General features: G+C 36.7%; 2 protein-coding genes across 2 annotated transcripts in view; both read right to left on the bottom strand.

The window, feature by feature from the left end:
* Mtr4 (exosome RNA helicase Mtr4) overlaps positions 1-9,205 on the bottom strand; it is a 36,026-nt gene extending 26,821 nt beyond the window's left edge. Inside the window, exons 1-5 of the mRNA XM_071669970.1 lie at positions 9,060-9,205; positions 6,643-6,759; positions 5,058-5,658; positions 4,342-4,536; positions 2,583-2,880 (exon numbers count right to left, since the gene is read on the bottom strand). Coding sequence (XP_071526071.1) covers positions 2,583-2,880; positions 4,342-4,536; positions 5,058-5,658; positions 6,643-6,759; positions 9,060-9,166 — 1,318 coding nt within the window. The 5' untranslated portion in view covers positions 9,167-9,205. The remainder of the gene's footprint in view (positions 1-2,582; positions 2,881-4,341; positions 4,537-5,057; positions 5,659-6,642; positions 6,760-9,059) is intronic.
* A 2,939-nt stretch (positions 9,206-12,144) lies between these two features.
* tsu (40S ribosomal protein S12 homolog tsunagi) lies at positions 12,145-16,661 on the bottom strand. The gene is made up of 5 exons (XM_071669975.1): positions 16,511-16,661; positions 14,388-14,528; positions 14,026-14,162; positions 12,953-13,077; positions 12,145-12,529 (listed from the first exon to the last, which is right to left on the bottom strand). The coding sequence occupies exons 1-5, from the start codon at positions 16,569-16,571 to the stop codon at positions 12,502-12,504; spliced, it is 492 nt and encodes a 163-aa protein (XP_071526076.1). The 5' UTR covers positions 16,572-16,661; the 3' UTR covers positions 12,145-12,501.
* Between the last annotated feature and the right edge of the window lie 420 nt (positions 16,662-17,081).

A 17,081-nucleotide genomic window follows, 5' to 3' on the forward strand; every position in this document is an offset into this window, starting at 1 on the left:
AAGATGCTCCTCTGAACTGCTTGCTTCATAATCTCCATATATTGGGAGATGAGCAAGTTTATCCAAAAAGATACATCACAATCAGTAAGACATTATAATACTGTTTATTCACCCTAGAAAGCTACTGTATTCATTATACAACAGGTTGAGTGTCCCTTATCCAAAATGCCTGGGACCAAAAGTGTTTTGGATTTTGGAAAATTTGCATATACTTTTGTCATGAATGATAATGGATAATGAGATATCTTGGGATGGGACCCCAAGTCTAAACCCAAAATCCATTTATGTTTCATATACAACTTATACACATAGCCTGAAGGTAATTCTTATCATGATCAGTATTATTATCATTATACTTTGTCACTGTCTCCCACGTTAACGAGGTAACGCAAGGAAACAGACAAAAGAATGGCCCAACCCATCAACATACACATATATATACATACACACCTACACACACACACATACATACCTATACATTTCAATGTATACATACATATACATACATAGGCATATATATATATATACATAAGTACATATCCATACATGCTGCCTTCGTCCATTCCCATCGCCATCCCGCCACACATGAAATGGCACCCCCCGCCCGTGCGCGCGCGCAAGGTAGCGCTAAGAAAAGACAACAAAGGCCTGAAGGTAATGTATATAATAATTTTAATAATTTTGCACATGAAAAAAATTCTGTGTAACACTGAACCATCAGAAAGGTAAGGTATCACAACATCAGCCACCCATGTGAACAATCAGTGGATGTTTGGCATCACCTTCAATCCTGACTCTGAATCTATATGCTACTGATAAGCAGTTATTTTCTTAAACTTATTCACACAGAGCAGAGGAAAAACAAATACACTGAGTAATCCATGTAGGTCTGGCAGTGAAGATGGATTGTAACAAACTGGTGCCAACAGAGATTCAGAGCCCAGCATGGGCAAGTGAGGCCAGGTGTGGAATTTTCCACTTGTAAAGTCATGTTGCCACTCAGAAAGTTTCGGATTTTGGAGCATCTCAGATTTCACATTTTCATATTAAGGATACTCAACCTGTACTCTTTTTACAGACATCATACTTGTCACATTCATAAATTTCCTACAATTATATTAACAATACATATTCATATGATAGAGTTGATAGAGATGCTCTGTGGAAGGTATTAAGAATATATGGTGTGGGAGGAAAGTTGTCAGAAGCAGTGAAAAGTTTTTATCGAGGATGTAAGGCATGTGTACGTGTAGGAAGAGAGGAAAGTGATTGGTTCTCAGTGAATGTAGGTTTGCGGCAGGGGTGTGTGATGTCTCCATGGTTGTTTAATTTGTTTATGGATGGGGTTGTTACAGAGGTAAATGCAAGAGTTTTGGAAAGAGGGGCAAGTATGAAGTCTGTTGGGGATGAGAGAGCTTGGGAAGTGAGTCAGTTGTTGTTCGCTGATGATACAGCGCTGGTGGCTGATTCATGTGAGAAACTGCAGAAGCTGGTGACTGAGTTTGGTAAAGTGTGTGGAAGAAGAAAGTTAAGAGTAAATGTGAATAAGAGCAAGGTTATTAGGTACAGTAGGGTTGAGGGTCAAGTCAATTGGGAGGTGAGTTTGAATGGAGAAAAACTGCAGGAAGTGAAGTGTTTTAGATATCTGGGAGTGGATCTGGCAGCGGATGGAACCATGGAAGCGGAAGTGGATCATAGGGTGGGGGAGGGGGCGAAAATTCTGGGGGCCTTGAAGAATGTGTGGAAGTCGAGAACATTATCTCGGAAAGCAAAAATGGGTATGTTTGAAGGAATAGTGGTTCCAACAATGTTGTATGGTTGCGAGGCGTGGGCTATGGATAGAGTTGTGCGCAGGAGGATGGATGTGCTGGAAATGAGATGTTTGAGGACAATGTGTGGTGTGAGGTGGTTTGATCGAGTGAGTAACGTAAGGGTAAGAGAGATGTGTGGAAATAAAAAGAGCGTGGTTGAGAGAGCAGAAGAGGGTGTTTTGAAGTGGTTTGGGCACAAGGAGAGGATGAGTGAGGAAAGATTGACCAAGAGGATATATGTGTCGGAGGTGGAGGGAGCAAGGAGAGGAGGGAGACCAAACTGGAGGTGGAAAGATGGAGTGAAAAAGATTTTGTGTGATCGGGGCCTGAACATGCAGGAGGGTGAAAGGAGGGCAAGGAATAGAGTGAATTGGAGCGATGTGTTATACCGGGGTTGACGTGCTGTCAGTGGATTGAATCAAGGCATGTGAAGCGTCTGGGGTAAACCATGGAAAGCTGTGTAGGTATGTATATTTGCGTGTGTGGACGTATGTATATACATGTGTATGGGGGGGGGGGGTTGGGCCATTTCTTTCGTCTGTTTCCTTGCGCTACCTCGCAAACGCGGGAGACAGCGACAAAGTATAAAAAAAAAAAAAAAAAAACATTCACACTAGCTTACCCATGAAACAACATCTATACAGGACAAGAATTACTGTTTATGTTAAAAGAAAATGTGATAACTTTTTGTTAATACTAATCTAATTCCCTGTAATGGCATCTAACTATAAAATAAACATGATATGTAATCCAAATGAAAGCATTACCTACCTCCATGATGAATGCCTATTCCTCGTCTCAGCAAGGGCAAAACTGACACCACCTGTGGAAGCTGTCTATCTTCCTCTGAAAGGACTGCTATTGCATTGTTGAAAACTTCATCCACCAAAATCTTTTCTTCTGCTAAGTTGAAATCAAGCTTAGACATCTGGAGAGCATACGCTTCACATTCCTTTTTGGAGAAACTGAATATGATGACTGGAGCAAAGTTGCGTTCCATGACCATCTTCACAAGCTTATAGCAATCTGAACCTTCTTTCACTCCTCCTTTCCTGCCTCTTAAGCTCGCCTGAAAATGGGATTAAAACTCACTGAGAACTAAAGAAGTATTCTAACAACTTTTTCAGTATAACATAAAAAGCTTTCAAAATAACACTTTGCAAATTCAATAATACATATAATAATCCTAAAAAACTGAGTCATTATTAGCAGATAAGACAGTCAAGTCTAACCAACCGGCACATCTTGAAACACTAAAGCAAAGATCCAGCTTTGATGGATTTCTTGTATTTAAATCTACCTATTCTTATTCTATTATCTTTATTCCCTTTTCCTACTTACATGGATGCAACAAAAGTATACGACTTCTCCATTCACTCACATTCTCAACTTGTCGAGTGTGTTAAAGTGAACTAAAGTTTATCATCTATATGTACTTCTAATTACTCTCCCGGCATGTAAAACTTTGCTTCAATCACTGTCGTACTGACACACAATATTCAAATACATCAAAATGCAAGTTCTCAAGCATGAAAAGAATCTCTCCATGGCAGTGTTCCAAGAGCTTCCATGAGAATCCCTGGAGGTTAGAAACCTCCACACCCATTGCTTTCTGGTGAAGTAAAATACCTCTCACCCTTTGTTAACAATCTACTCAAAGTATGTAGCCTATGGCTTGACCTAGGTCCTCCCAATGACCAATTAGTAATCTCCATCTGAATCAGAAAAAATAGTTTCTTTAGACTATGCCAAATCTATGAATGTCCCAGCAAAAAAACAAAAGTAGAAGGAAGATACATGCTTACACATATAACAAGATCTAATGAAAGAGATGCCTCTGATAGGTTTCAAGAGAGATGATACACAGCAAAATAGTCTATAGAATGCAGTCTGCTAAAAAAAATCTCACATGCAAAGAGTGCAGAGTTAAAAGGATTAATCATCATTGTAAGAATAAATAAAGAGACAAGATCATTATCTAGAATTTCTGTTAAGGAGAAGGTAGTGGTTCTGCTGAGGTGCTGTGGGTATGGAGAGAGTAGATGAAATTTAACCAAGAAAGTGAAGACATGTAAAAAACCTGTAAAAGACCTACACAGAGATATGTGAAAGAAGGTGAAGGACTTTTATAACTTGATCAGTTTAAGTATAGTTAAGTAACTATAATGAATAAAACAGGCTTTGCAACACTGGACAACTGAAAGGAAAACTTATTCACTCCTGCATGTTAAGATATGCTAACCACACAAAAGCATCGTTACATAAGAAATAACTTTTCAAATTAAAATTTTCCATAAATACTCATTACCATTAGTCAACTTTGGCTAGTCAACTTAAACTAGCCTAAGAATCAATAATGCATCCTAAAACCTCTTAACACTCTTAAAGCCATTTTCAATTTCCTTTTAAGTGATACTCAAACCTAAAAACATTCTTAAGACCAACTTTACCAATTTCTAAGCAACTGGTCAATGGTAAACTCTCACACTTAAAATTTATCATTCATAACTTATAACATCCCAAACATTACTTGTTCTGGTGCATTCTGCAGAACAGTCATTGCTGTATTAAAATTATCTTCTCTAAACTTTCCAGTTTCATCAACAGCAAGGTAGATCCCTTCACCTCCTGCCGGGAAGATATAATGTTGTAGTGGTGTTGGTCGGTACTCTGTGTACACTACATGGCAGGGCTGGTGGTGAAGGTAACAGATCCACTGGGCAAACTGAAATTATCAGACAAAGGTGATTTTCCAAAGTATAAAATATTGATAAAGTTATGAAATCTACCACAAAAGAAAAGTAACATTAATCATACAGAATTTTCTCATCATATGTCTAAGCTATCAGTTGTTACACTACATGCATGAATGTACCCAATACTATACACTTGGTATCATAAAAAGTGAGTTTGGAAGAATGTAAAATTTAATTGCACATGATGTTTAGAGAAAGGATGTGAGCAAATGCAGCCTTGCTTTGTCTGTTCCTAGTATTACCTCACTAATGCAGGAAATGGCGATCAAGTAAAAAAGAAAAAAAATGGGGGGCAGATAGACAATTAGATTACTGCTAATACTTTTCCAAATGTTCTGAATCATACAGGATACCTAACATAGTATCCATATAGGATATCTAACACAGCATCACAATCGCACTAAGACATAAATACAATGGATCAAAATGACACAAAACTGATATACCTAATAAAAAGAGTAAATGCATAAAAACAAAAATCTCTACTAACCTGGCTTGCATTAGGAATAGTTGCAGAAAGAAAAACAAAGTGGACTGTAGGAGGAAGCAGGATAATGGTCTCCTCCCACACATATCCTCGTTCCTTGTCTCTCATGTAATGAATCTCATCAAAAACAACCCAACCAACTTCTCTTGTCACCTCAGAGCCTCGATATAACATGGACCGTAAAATTTCTGTGGTCATGATAAGACAGGAGGCATTTGGGTTGATGGTAACATCACCAGTTAACAGACCCACATCACTAAACTCATCACTGAAGTCTCTGTATTTCTGGTTACTCAGGGCTTTGATAGGTGTAGTGTAAATTACTCTCTGCTTGTGCTGTAAACACATGGCTATTGCATATTCAGCAACAACTGTCTTACCAGCAGATGTGTGAGCAGACACTAATACTGACTGATCATTATCAATACATAATATGGCCTCTTTCTGAAAAGGATCCAGTATAAACTGATAAGTCTTTGCTGGTTTGTCTTTTGGGGGCTTAAGTGGAATATATGTTGCTCCAGGGGGGACTGCTACTTCATGTGTACATGCCTCCATAGTTTCTATGATGTGGACAGCAATTCTTGGTAAATCTTCAGTCAGTCTGAAAATAATATATATATATATATATATATATACAGTTAGTCATATGCATACGTCTGGAAAAATGAGAATCAGGATGTGTTTTCACTGTTTAAGAAAGCGTTATATCATTACTATACTTCACAGATATATGCTGAGACTACCTACAAATATCCTCAGTATACTCTCTACTACCTATGTACATAGTGACTGAAGCTATCAAAACCATTAGCATTTTATGAAATAAGGAATGACTTTAAAGAGTATGTTTTCCTTACACTATCAATATCTATCAGCAACTACATATCTAAATAACATAATAAAAAAAGGAGTTAAACACTGAGAGTAATTATCCTATTACCACAGCATCAACAATAAAATTTTGTGTAATATACCAATACTGCTTCCAACATTCACAATGAAAACAGCTCCTGAAGTATAAAATTTGAAGGAGAGAATAAGTGAAGATTTCAAACTTTATCTTAAGTAGTGGGTTTGTTTGCATCTCTGATAATAATGCCTTTTAGGCTATCATATATAAACAATTGAAATTAACAGTCATAAGGCCTAACTCTGCACCAGCCAAAGACTAGAAAAAATCATCCTTTTAACAAATTACATACCATACAAATATTAAAACAATTTTGCAAACAATCCTTGTCATAGTATCTTAGGTTTACTTACAGATACAACAAAAATGCAAGATAAAGGAGTACTGAACGACTGAGAGTGTGTCGTCTATTCAGGCATCTTCCTTATAAAAATATAGGAAAAATAGAAAATAAGAACTGACAAACTTAGAAAAAAATACTATAATTTACAAGATGACCAACATACCACAGCAATTCACATGCATTACTCATGAGATCATAAAACCAACTAAATCATCAAAATAGCATTAGATAATACAATTCACCTATGAATATCAGTATTTGAAACTAAAGACAGTAAGACATTAAAAGTACAGTCAAGTGTGAATATCAGTCTTTTCTTCTGCTAAACTAACCTGAGCTCTGACTGTGTTTCCTCCACTTGTGAACGACGCTTCTTCACTGCTCCCTTAATCTTCTTGTCATCCTCTGCAGCTCGTTTCCCCAACAACTGATTGAGTTCCTCCACAGCCCTGTAGATAAGCAGAAAAAGATCTAGTACATCTGTGATGTATCATTTGATGGCACAATCAAACGTAAGTGAAAAGCATGTGTAAGTATGAAAGTGAAGAAATTAAGGGAAAGCATAATCCTCCCAACCCTGACCTACACAGTCAAAACATGGACATAAGTCACAGAGGTCACGAATCTAGGGTGTAGAAATGAGTTATGTGAGAAGAGCATGTAGTATGACTAGATGGAAAGAAAAAAGTAATGAGGGAGTGAATGAGAAATTTGGTATGGCAAGGAATGCAACGGGGATAGATTGTGGACTGGCAGAATGAGTAAAACATAATACTTTGAGGAAGTATGGGCATGTGGAAAGAATGCAAGATAGGGAGATTATTAGGAAAGTGTATGATGCCATTATTAAAGGGAGTTGGTGTGAGAGGAAGACCACATGCATGGAATGGTGTATGTGGCAGAAGCATGTAGGACAATAACAAATGCACTCTTTTGCCATGGCCAACTCTTCATGGGAGTTCCTGAAGGGAATGGGCATCAGAGATATAAATAAACAGATAGAAGTTTTACACACAATTCATGTACAAACATGCACATCCATTTTTTTATATTCATTGCTCCAGTTATGGACAGAAGTCCATATCTAAGCTCGACCTTAAATGAAATATTGAGAGAATTACAAAAGGAAAAAAAAAGAAGTGACAAGGGAAAGTATTTGGTCTGTACCTTCAACATCAATGGGCTAAAAATCTGAGCTTTAAGGTATCATGTATTGTATTTCCTTCTACACCTGAACAGATTACACACCATGGAAAGCTGTTAATTATATCCTTGAAAATGGAAAGTCAGGCCTGACTGTCATCTTTCCCTCAACTATGTTCAACTTAGCTTACCAATCATAAGTAGAGTCAACTTAACCCCTCCTCAATGGCAGCATCAAGGGATGAGTTAGCTTGAAGAAAAAAATTCTATATACAGAAAATACCAATTGATTAAAACAAATTAAAGGTCTGCTACATATTCATGCTGCATGACACAATCTTAAAGTAACATCTACCACAAAATAATAAAGAAGTATTTTCATACAGTTCCACAGACAAGTAACAACTGCACCATTAACACAAGATAAAGAATTATATACAAGAAAAAATGCACAAAAACTATTGGTTTTGAAAGTTGAAAAGTTTCTCTCTAAGGTAGTGTCCCCTGGGGAATATCATCGAATGGCTCATTCCAGGTATATACCTCTTAATGTTAGTGAAGAAGCTCTCATTCACTCACTCTCTGGTCAATCCTCAAATTATCAGTCTTTTACCCTACCAACAGAAAAACATTTAGCCAATATGCATCATATCCTGGTCAATGACATCCTTTCACTCCTTGCCCTTCAGAGTGCACAATGCACAGATCATGATTCCAACCCAAGGTATTCACAACAACAGGTAAGAGGAAAGATTTTTTAATCATAAAAAGGCCAGGCAGGGAATGAAAAACAATATATTCACATGTGGGATATCATCAGCAGGTAACAATTGATATAAGATAAAAAGAATTATGTGCCACCAAGCAAGACATGTGAACATCAGATAGGGCAGTGCATGCATACCCTAGTCTTTGTGATACACTCTCAATGGAACTTGAGAGTCCTATATCACTTGCTTCTCAGTTGTTCAATTTTTCTTGTATGATGTTCTTTTGCACTATATATTGTTTTTCACTTTACTTGAAAAGCACCCAAATTTTGGTGCCAGAAAGGATAATATCACATCACAGAGTGAGATGTCTCAAAAGAAATTCATAAACACATAAAAGCGATAAAATGTTGATATCAACATTTATCATGTTACTCATTTAGGTGTTCTATAGTATGACAGGTATATTTCACCAAATCAAATGCAATCCTCTTGAATTTTGGTGATATTCAGTTTTGGAATACCGGATCATAACTTTCCCCAACAGAACTAATTCATTACATGACATTCAAAGTCATATACCGTAACATCACTCTAAATCACTTTATCTGAGTGTAAGAAGTCCACTGATATAGGTTTATTTTAAATTCATACACTTTCAATGGAGCCCACAAACTGGTACTTCACCATAAGCTGGCGGAGCTCTTCTGTTATTTCACAGTACAATGTGTAATCAGCTATGTGTTTAGAGCAAAAACAGTGGTAATATCTATGTCGGAATCCCGTTCTCACAATCTACAAAAATACTAGCCTGGAAACTTCAACAACGTGACACACGAAGTTCGTACACATGATGCCATCACTGCACATACTTTACAGTCTAAAATAAGGATTACCTCTTATCAACATCTTCATCAACTGCATCTATTTCTGGCAAAGTTTCAATCTGCTTATCGACATCGTCCTCTACGAAATCAAAAAGATCTTCTTCAAAACATGCCATTATGGGTTTAAGCGTGTTTACAGTATGGAGACTAAGTCGCTTACTACACAAACAAGATCTCTCCAATCTCATCAAAAAAAAGGAAACGGAATTTTCTGGGATTAATAACTACATGTTCAGGATCAATTTCTTACCATCTAAATACTTTATCTAAAAAATTCATTTGGTTAAGGTTCAGCCAAGTATGGTCTAACGGGTTTATAAGTTTAGTTCAATCTGTATTGGTTTCGCAACGTGTAATTTTATAACTTTTTCCTATTCATATTTTCCTTTTCATCTCTCTTCCTCCTGTGTTTTCTTAAAATTGAATTGCATGATTATTTAAAGCTGAATTACATGATTACTTGTCAAGACCCAAGGCCAATTTTAAGACTGCCGATTCAAATCCAAGGCTTTTCCGTATGCTGGTCAATTTCACTCTGTGTTCTGGAAACTTACTAATTAGTTATAACGGAGCTAATGAAACCAATGTTGTATTGTACTTACTTAACATAGATTTGATTGATTTATGCTTATCAATACTTGCTAACATGGCATCTGTATCGCTGTCCCCAGTTACATCGCTGAGTTAACTTCTCAATAATATCTTCCCGAATATGGCTTGATATACTCTGACTGTCAGCCTCTGATTAACCTTTTTCCATATTATGTTCCTCTCTGAATGAATACTATTTTGAAGGTTAGATGGCATAAAATATCGAGAAAATAGTCAGTTATCGAGGCTACACTGCTGAAGTTATCGGTATTGGTCAAATGATGATAGGATAGGTTAGATTATTCTTTTTGACTTTGATTTATTCTGTTCCTTCTTTGATGCTGGTGTCAGTGTGTTTTGAGGATGTTTAGTCTGTTTATGACTTTGTATTGGTGTCTGTGGTGTGGAGAGTAAATGTCATGTGTGTGTCCTACATTATACCTAGTCAATTTGGAGTTGCTCTAATTGTGCAAATTGATCTTTAATATTTGTTGCTTGGGTATTGGTTAGTTATGTGCAGAGAAACTGAAGAGGGTTGGAGAAAGAACTGCTGCTCCCTGGAAACTCAGTAAGTAAGAATTCATCATGTTAGGGGTGGAGCCCTTGAGAATGACTAGTTCTTAAGCAGGTTATGAAATTAATTAACCACTTTGCCAGGTTTGTAGAGGGTGGTTTTAAGTATCTTTAGTGTGAGGAAGTCTGGAAAGAGTTATCTAGTGGGGGAATCTGGTAATATTGTCAAATACTGGTTTATCTGTTGTCACTAGTACTGTGCAGAATGAGGCTTTTTGTTGGTTAAGTGATCCAGGAAGTGTTGTGTGGAATCTCTGGCCTATTTGCAGCATATATGGGGTGCTTAGGACTAAATTATGCTGTGTGTGTGTGTGAGACACCTTGCTTGATTGTTATGGATCAGTGATGGGTGGGGAAGCAGTTGTTTTGGGGGTAAAGTTTGTATAGTTTTCAAAACTGTTTCAAGGATTGTGGTTGGTTTGTTGCTAACTTTTCAGTAATGTCTGTGGATGGTTTGTGGCCATCTTTTCAGTAGTGTCAAATTATTATGTTTAAGTTTTCATTTGTGCAGGATGGAATGTGTAGATTTTCTTTACAGCTCTCCAGAATTGGTTGCTGTGGTTTTGTGGTTCATACAATTAAGGAATGCATGCCAGTTTGTCATATGTTTTCCAGTTATAATATAAGTGATGATACTGCTTATGATCTCTTCCTTGAAGAGTGGTTTTGTCAATTTCTTATCGCTATGAGGTCCATGACTTGAAAGGAGAAGCCCTTCTGTTGTCTGCTCTTTGCTGGATTGGCTGGTGGTACGGATGAAGTGTGAAATTGCATGATAGGAGATGGAAAGTTATCTAGGATGAAATTTTGAAGATTCGTTACTAGGCACCATGTATTGCTGGCTAGACTGTTTTCCCATACTTTATATGTTTCTTTGGTGATTGTGTGGGTAGGCTGGGTTTGCTGAAACCTTATTGCAGTTGGCAACTGGCTTGAGGATAGTTCATATACTGTGCTCCAAGTGATCCTTGTGTAGAGTTGGTTGTTGTGGGTTGAGAGCCATCATTTAGTTGCATAAGTAGGGGATGTTGAAGGGCTCTAGTTGGTTCAAGGGTTCTCTGCAATCTTGGATGCAAGTGTTGCTGAGCCATGTAGGACAGTGGGCACTAAAATTCACACACAAGTAGGTGTTGTGCATGTTGGATGGGTTTTATAGCTGGGGATTTTATATTAGGGGCATATGGTAAGGAGTGATATGTATGTTGTGGATATACTGTTTTTGTTTTACTGTTATGGATTACAAATTATGTTGTAAATGACTGTGATCTTTCTCGTGCTTGCAGTGCTGTCTATGAAGGGGATGCTGAGGTGTTTAATCAGTTGACTGCTGATGTGTCCTGTACAGTATAAGATGGTTCCATAAGTCAGTGTGCTGTATATGGCTGGGCAAGATAAATAGCAGAGCTGTGAGTCATGAAGAAGAGTCATGACAACTCAGATGATGTTTCTTCATCCTTAACCCATATTTTTACATATCAGTTGATCAGTAACCATCAGAGTGCTGTGGGGATAGCTCATCATTTCTGTGCTACCCACGCAGCAACATATTATGTATTATAGAGATTGAAGAAGAGGTGGACTGAAGATGTATTTCGAAAGGTTGCCGAATTCAAACATGGTCGATGATAGGGTGGCAGGTGTGGGATGTTTTAAATGTAGAGGTATGCAAAATAAGAAGTCATGGCAGGTGGTTTATGAAGAGAGGATGTAGTGAAACTCATGAAAGATAAACTGTGCACAAAGCAGCCACATGGAAAGGATTTTAGAATCATTTCTTAAAGAGTGGTGAAATAATTAACACAAAGGCTTATCAGTAATATCAAAATTACACATGACATCACAATTTCTGTTATGTCACAGGAAAACCAATATTCCTCAAGAACAAGCAGTACAATAGTAAAATCAAAATTAATGATCAATGAAATTACACTTCGTAATGAAACTTCTTTATTTAATAAAGAACCAGGTCCCATGGAAATGTACATTTGTTTTCAGTTAAATAGGCAATTCCTGTCTTTAATTTCCGTGCCTGTACTTGTACAAAATATTACATGAAAATTTCATCTTGAAACAACAGATTTCTTTTTTACAAATCTAAAAAAGGTACATTAATTGGTGCAAATGTATTTGTTTAAAAATGGTTCATTAGGGATATTTAATACATACATTAACTATGATATTTGTATAAATACAAATCATACATTAACTATGATACTTGTATAAATACAAATCATAAAGTTCAGCCACCTCAACATTCACTTCACAGTTAGCAAAAAACTTTAGTTGTTCATCGTCGCCGCCTGTCCTTTCTGCTCCTGAAGAAAATATAAAAGTCAAAATTGTGGCACAGACAACAATAAAAAAATTACCACTGTACAGCAAATAAACATAATAATGTTTCCATTCCACCAACTTAACCCATTCTACCTACATACAAGAGAACACTAAACAAAAAATATTCTATTACATTTAACTCCTATTTACAAGTGAGAGGAGTAGGGAGGATAAAATGTAAAACCTGCAAATTTTTTCAAAGTTGATTATGTGGAACTTGAGTCCCTAGCCCCAATCCCACATGCTGCCAGGAGAGGAGGGATGCCCTTAAAGTCTATGAAAAGCTTTTAGTTCAATTATTGTTAAAAGAAGGAAAAAAAGGAATTGCTAAAAAATAGATTTTTCTTAATATGAAATTCCATTTAATAAATGAGAGAAATAAAACTCCCTGGTGAAGCACTTACTTTCTAGGTCCTTTAACAAAGCACCAATCCACTGAGATTGTCTGTCCAAGAATGACTGCACCATTGAGCCCATCTAGAGCTGCTTGAGCTTCCTTGAATGTCTCAAATTCTACAAGTGCATAACCCTGGAAAGAGATCACATGTTAGTTTGGGTGACCAAACTGAACATTTCAAGTGGCTTGTCGAGTGTATCTCTCCACTTTTTAAGCACATACGAAGAAATTCTATCAGAATGAACTTCCAAAGGGTCAAGGCCCTTTTATGTTCTGTCTTTTCTTGTTATTTCTGTGCTTTTAAACACCTGCTCATTCCACATTACTAGTGCTGGGGCTGTAGTGCCTTTCACCATGAACAGTTTTGAACGTTATCTAGTTCCTCACATATCTTTACATTATCCTCAAGAACTCTTCCTTTAAATCCCTGGCATTGGTTAACTGCTCTTTAGCTTACAATTTATTTCTAAAGAACTGTTGGTAAGTTTTGGATTATCACCTGCTCTCTCCACTATATCCTTTCCAAAGTTTCACTGTTCTATTCCTATCCTCCTGTACTCATTTTCTGCTCCCTTATACCTTGGAAGTACTGGATTGTCAAAAAAAACTCCATTTTCCAATATGTCCAAAAAAAAAAATGTTTAGTTCTGTGTAGTTTACATTACTTCATCTCTTCTTTGTGTCTGATTCCATTTCTATTCCTTTTACTTCCTCATTTACTACAAAACTGACTTCAATCATTACATTATCACTTTTGTCAACAGCTACATTATGCATGATATTCTAATTTCCACTGGAATTTGGGGTGACTATAAGACCAACTAATAATTATGTCTTGCCTCTCTGACTAATATTCTCAGAAACATGCTTGCCCTGGAAATTTTCTTATATACATTTGAACAACTTGCCTCCATGAGAAACCGTATGTGTGTGTGTGTGTGTGTGTATGAGTAATTATCTATTTTGCACAGTTCAGGGAAGGAGTTCTACAATCATGAAGCTCCATTTCTTGTACTATTCTTTACTAAAATACAAATTCTTAAAGATTTCCCTTGGATACTATATTCAAAATCCACTTACCTTTAAGAATCCTGTTCTCCGATCTAGATTCAGATGAATATTCTTGATCTCACCATATTCAGAAAATCTGTCATGAATATCATCTTCTTGTGCTTCTTCATGGACACCCGTAACAAAAAGAATCCAACCCTCTACCGCTGCGGTAAAAATTCTCTTGTCAGTCAACTAAGGGGTATATGGCATAACTAGTAAAATGTCTTAGGATATGTGAAATGGATGATGCAACAAAATAATGTACAAAAAGCTATACAAAATAAAAATGTATCATGTTGCACTTTGGTCAATGAGTACAAATTTAGTTAGAATTATCCGTAACAAGCTACAAACACCCATGACTTTCAAACACAAGGAGAATTACTAACATCTCTGTGGTCCAGGTTCAGCATCAGCATCATCTACATCCATTCCCTCATACAGGATGTCTTGACGGTCAGACCGATCTTCACCCCCAAATCCACGACCCTTACGTTTTTTTGCTCTTTCTTTGAGCTTAACCAAACCTTCTGTAAACACAGGAAAACAATACATGAATCCTTTGCAACAATGAAGATATGTTATAGTCCAACAGCTGGTGTAGTATTTAAGACAGTAATAAGAGGTGTCAAGCAAGACTTTAAGCACTTAAGCTATTTCCTTAGCAATACCAAATAAGATGATGGAAGTGAGGGTTACATATAAGAGAAAATGTAGAAATGACTAATGAAAAAGTAGGTTAAAAACATAATGAAAAAATCTCACATAGTAGCCAAAATGACAGAAAATAAAGTACCTCGTCAAATTCATCTAAATTATGCTAAGGTTTAAATGAACACTCACTGTGTCAGCCATTTGTTCACACCCAGGGCCATTTGTATAGTACCAGCATGCAATCATGGGTTTGACTGGTATACTATAATGATAATAATTGTCTGTATTCCTGATGCTACCCCACAGAAGCATGGGATAGTGATGCTATTCTCCTGTGGGGTGAGGTAGCGATGGGAATGGATGAAGGCAAGCAAGTATGAATATGTACACGTGTATGTATATGTTGATATGTATAAGTATGTATATGTGCGTATGTGGGCGTTTACGTATATGTATGTGTATATGAGTGGATGGGACATTCTTCGTCTGTTTCTTGGCACTAAATTGCTGACATGGGAAACTGGTTATGTATAACAATAAAAAAAAATAAACTAAATTGTTGACACGGGAAACTGGTTATGTATAACAATAAAAAAAAAATAAACATCATGATAAATCTTGACTGTTAAGGATGTTAGGTGAGAATCTAAGGTTTTATTGATTCTTTACAAGTGCATTACCTACTTTTACACTACTCCCAAGCTTTTTCTTGATATACAAATATCGTCTTAGTTGATATCATTCAGTATAAAAGATATGCTAAGTCCTCAACATGAATCTGTAATCACAAGAAACTATATAAGGAACCTTAAACCTGAGTACGTATTTCCCGAAACTAGTTTCAAAGTGGAAAAAAAGTTTATGAAAGCAGCCATGTTTTATGATTATAATGATTCAATGTTAATGAAAGGCGAGATTATCAATTCTCACTATTACAAATCATTCTTCAATATTCAATGAATCATTAATGGTAGGGTTATGAGAATGGGTTAATTATTCTCATAGGTAAACAGTGGGCTCCAAGAGTCTATGGAAATATTAGAATTCGATCCTGTGAGGAAGATTTATTTAGGCTATAATTCCATATCTATATCTTTATACACATCTGACCCCACCCAACAATCAACAGGACCTATGAAAACCTAATCTAACCTCGGGTAGGGGCTAAGAGTTACTTAACAATCATTTTCACAAGATTACACCTAAAATCCCATCCACAATTCTAAATCTACAAAATGTAAAGATTCCAATTGTACCACTTTCGTTAACATGTATCATTTATAAAAAGTATCTTTGTATTTGGAAACATTAGCAATCATTTTCCCAGTCATTTAACATCCAGCCCAAATAGCGATGCGGAGCTTAACTGAACTTATGCTAATTTACTTTATGGTTAGGTAGGGTTAAGGTGAGCATTGGCCTAAATTGCTCCATTTCCACATTCGCCTGTATCTATTGAGACTTTGCTAACTGTCACGACTGGCGGCAAAAGTGCTAAGGCCTCTTATCCATTTAACCCAGGGCTGTTAACGTAAAAAATAAGGATTGCAATCGGCACTTTCACTTCTAGCTGTAACATATTTGCGAGTTTCTACCCAATCTTCGAACGATTTTTAAGGATTTTCTGCGGTGTAAGACTCAGAAGAGGAATGATTCATATCGTAACAACGAATTCTGAAACAGAAATGGTTATCACATTTACTGAATGTCTACATATGGCAATTCATGCCGGGCCTATTTATACAAGGGCCCCTCCAGTAAAGGATTCCAAAAGCAACTGTAATTCTATCCTTATATGATCCACGAATCCTCCCTCACGTCACCTATATGCCTTATAGTGTGATAATCTGTCACTTACGGTCACCATCTTCATCAACTTCAAATTCTTCAGCGTTTTCGATGTCCAATACGTCCGCCATGATGCAAAATGCCAGAAACCAAAACAAGCGCCACTATTCGCCGCCAGGGTGCCACCCGGACTTGGCTACCGCGCCAAGTTTGAAAAGAATAAGATACTTTTGAACCAAATATGTTTATGGATGATTTGATTTTTCGTTTGTTCTTCCTTTCATTATCAAGTAGATGTATTCCTTAATTTTCAGTTTCCTTTGACAATTTCCACAACATCTCTTGGCAAGTTGATTTGTTTTTGAGAATCCTAAACTCCAACAGAGAGTGGTCCCTAACATTTACCAACACTTCACTCCTTATCGACTGATTTATGACTAATACAATTGTTGGCTCATATATGAATACTCAGGGCCTTGTTCTACTTGTTTCCGTTGCTTCTGAATACGTATATGCGTACATCGTTTAATCGTGACATTTATTGTAGTATTATCTGCGTTTATCAGCTTATTTTTACTGCTTTGTTTTATAATAGCATTTATTTTACTCATCTGTGTGATATACGTAAATTGGTTTATTCA

The sequence above is a fragment of the Panulirus ornatus genome, chromosome 14 (genome assembly GCF_036320965.1).
Source record: "Panulirus ornatus isolate Po-2019 chromosome 14, ASM3632096v1, whole genome shotgun sequence".
Classification (NCBI taxonomy): Eukaryota; Metazoa; Arthropoda; class Malacostraca; order Decapoda; family Palinuridae; genus Panulirus; species Panulirus ornatus.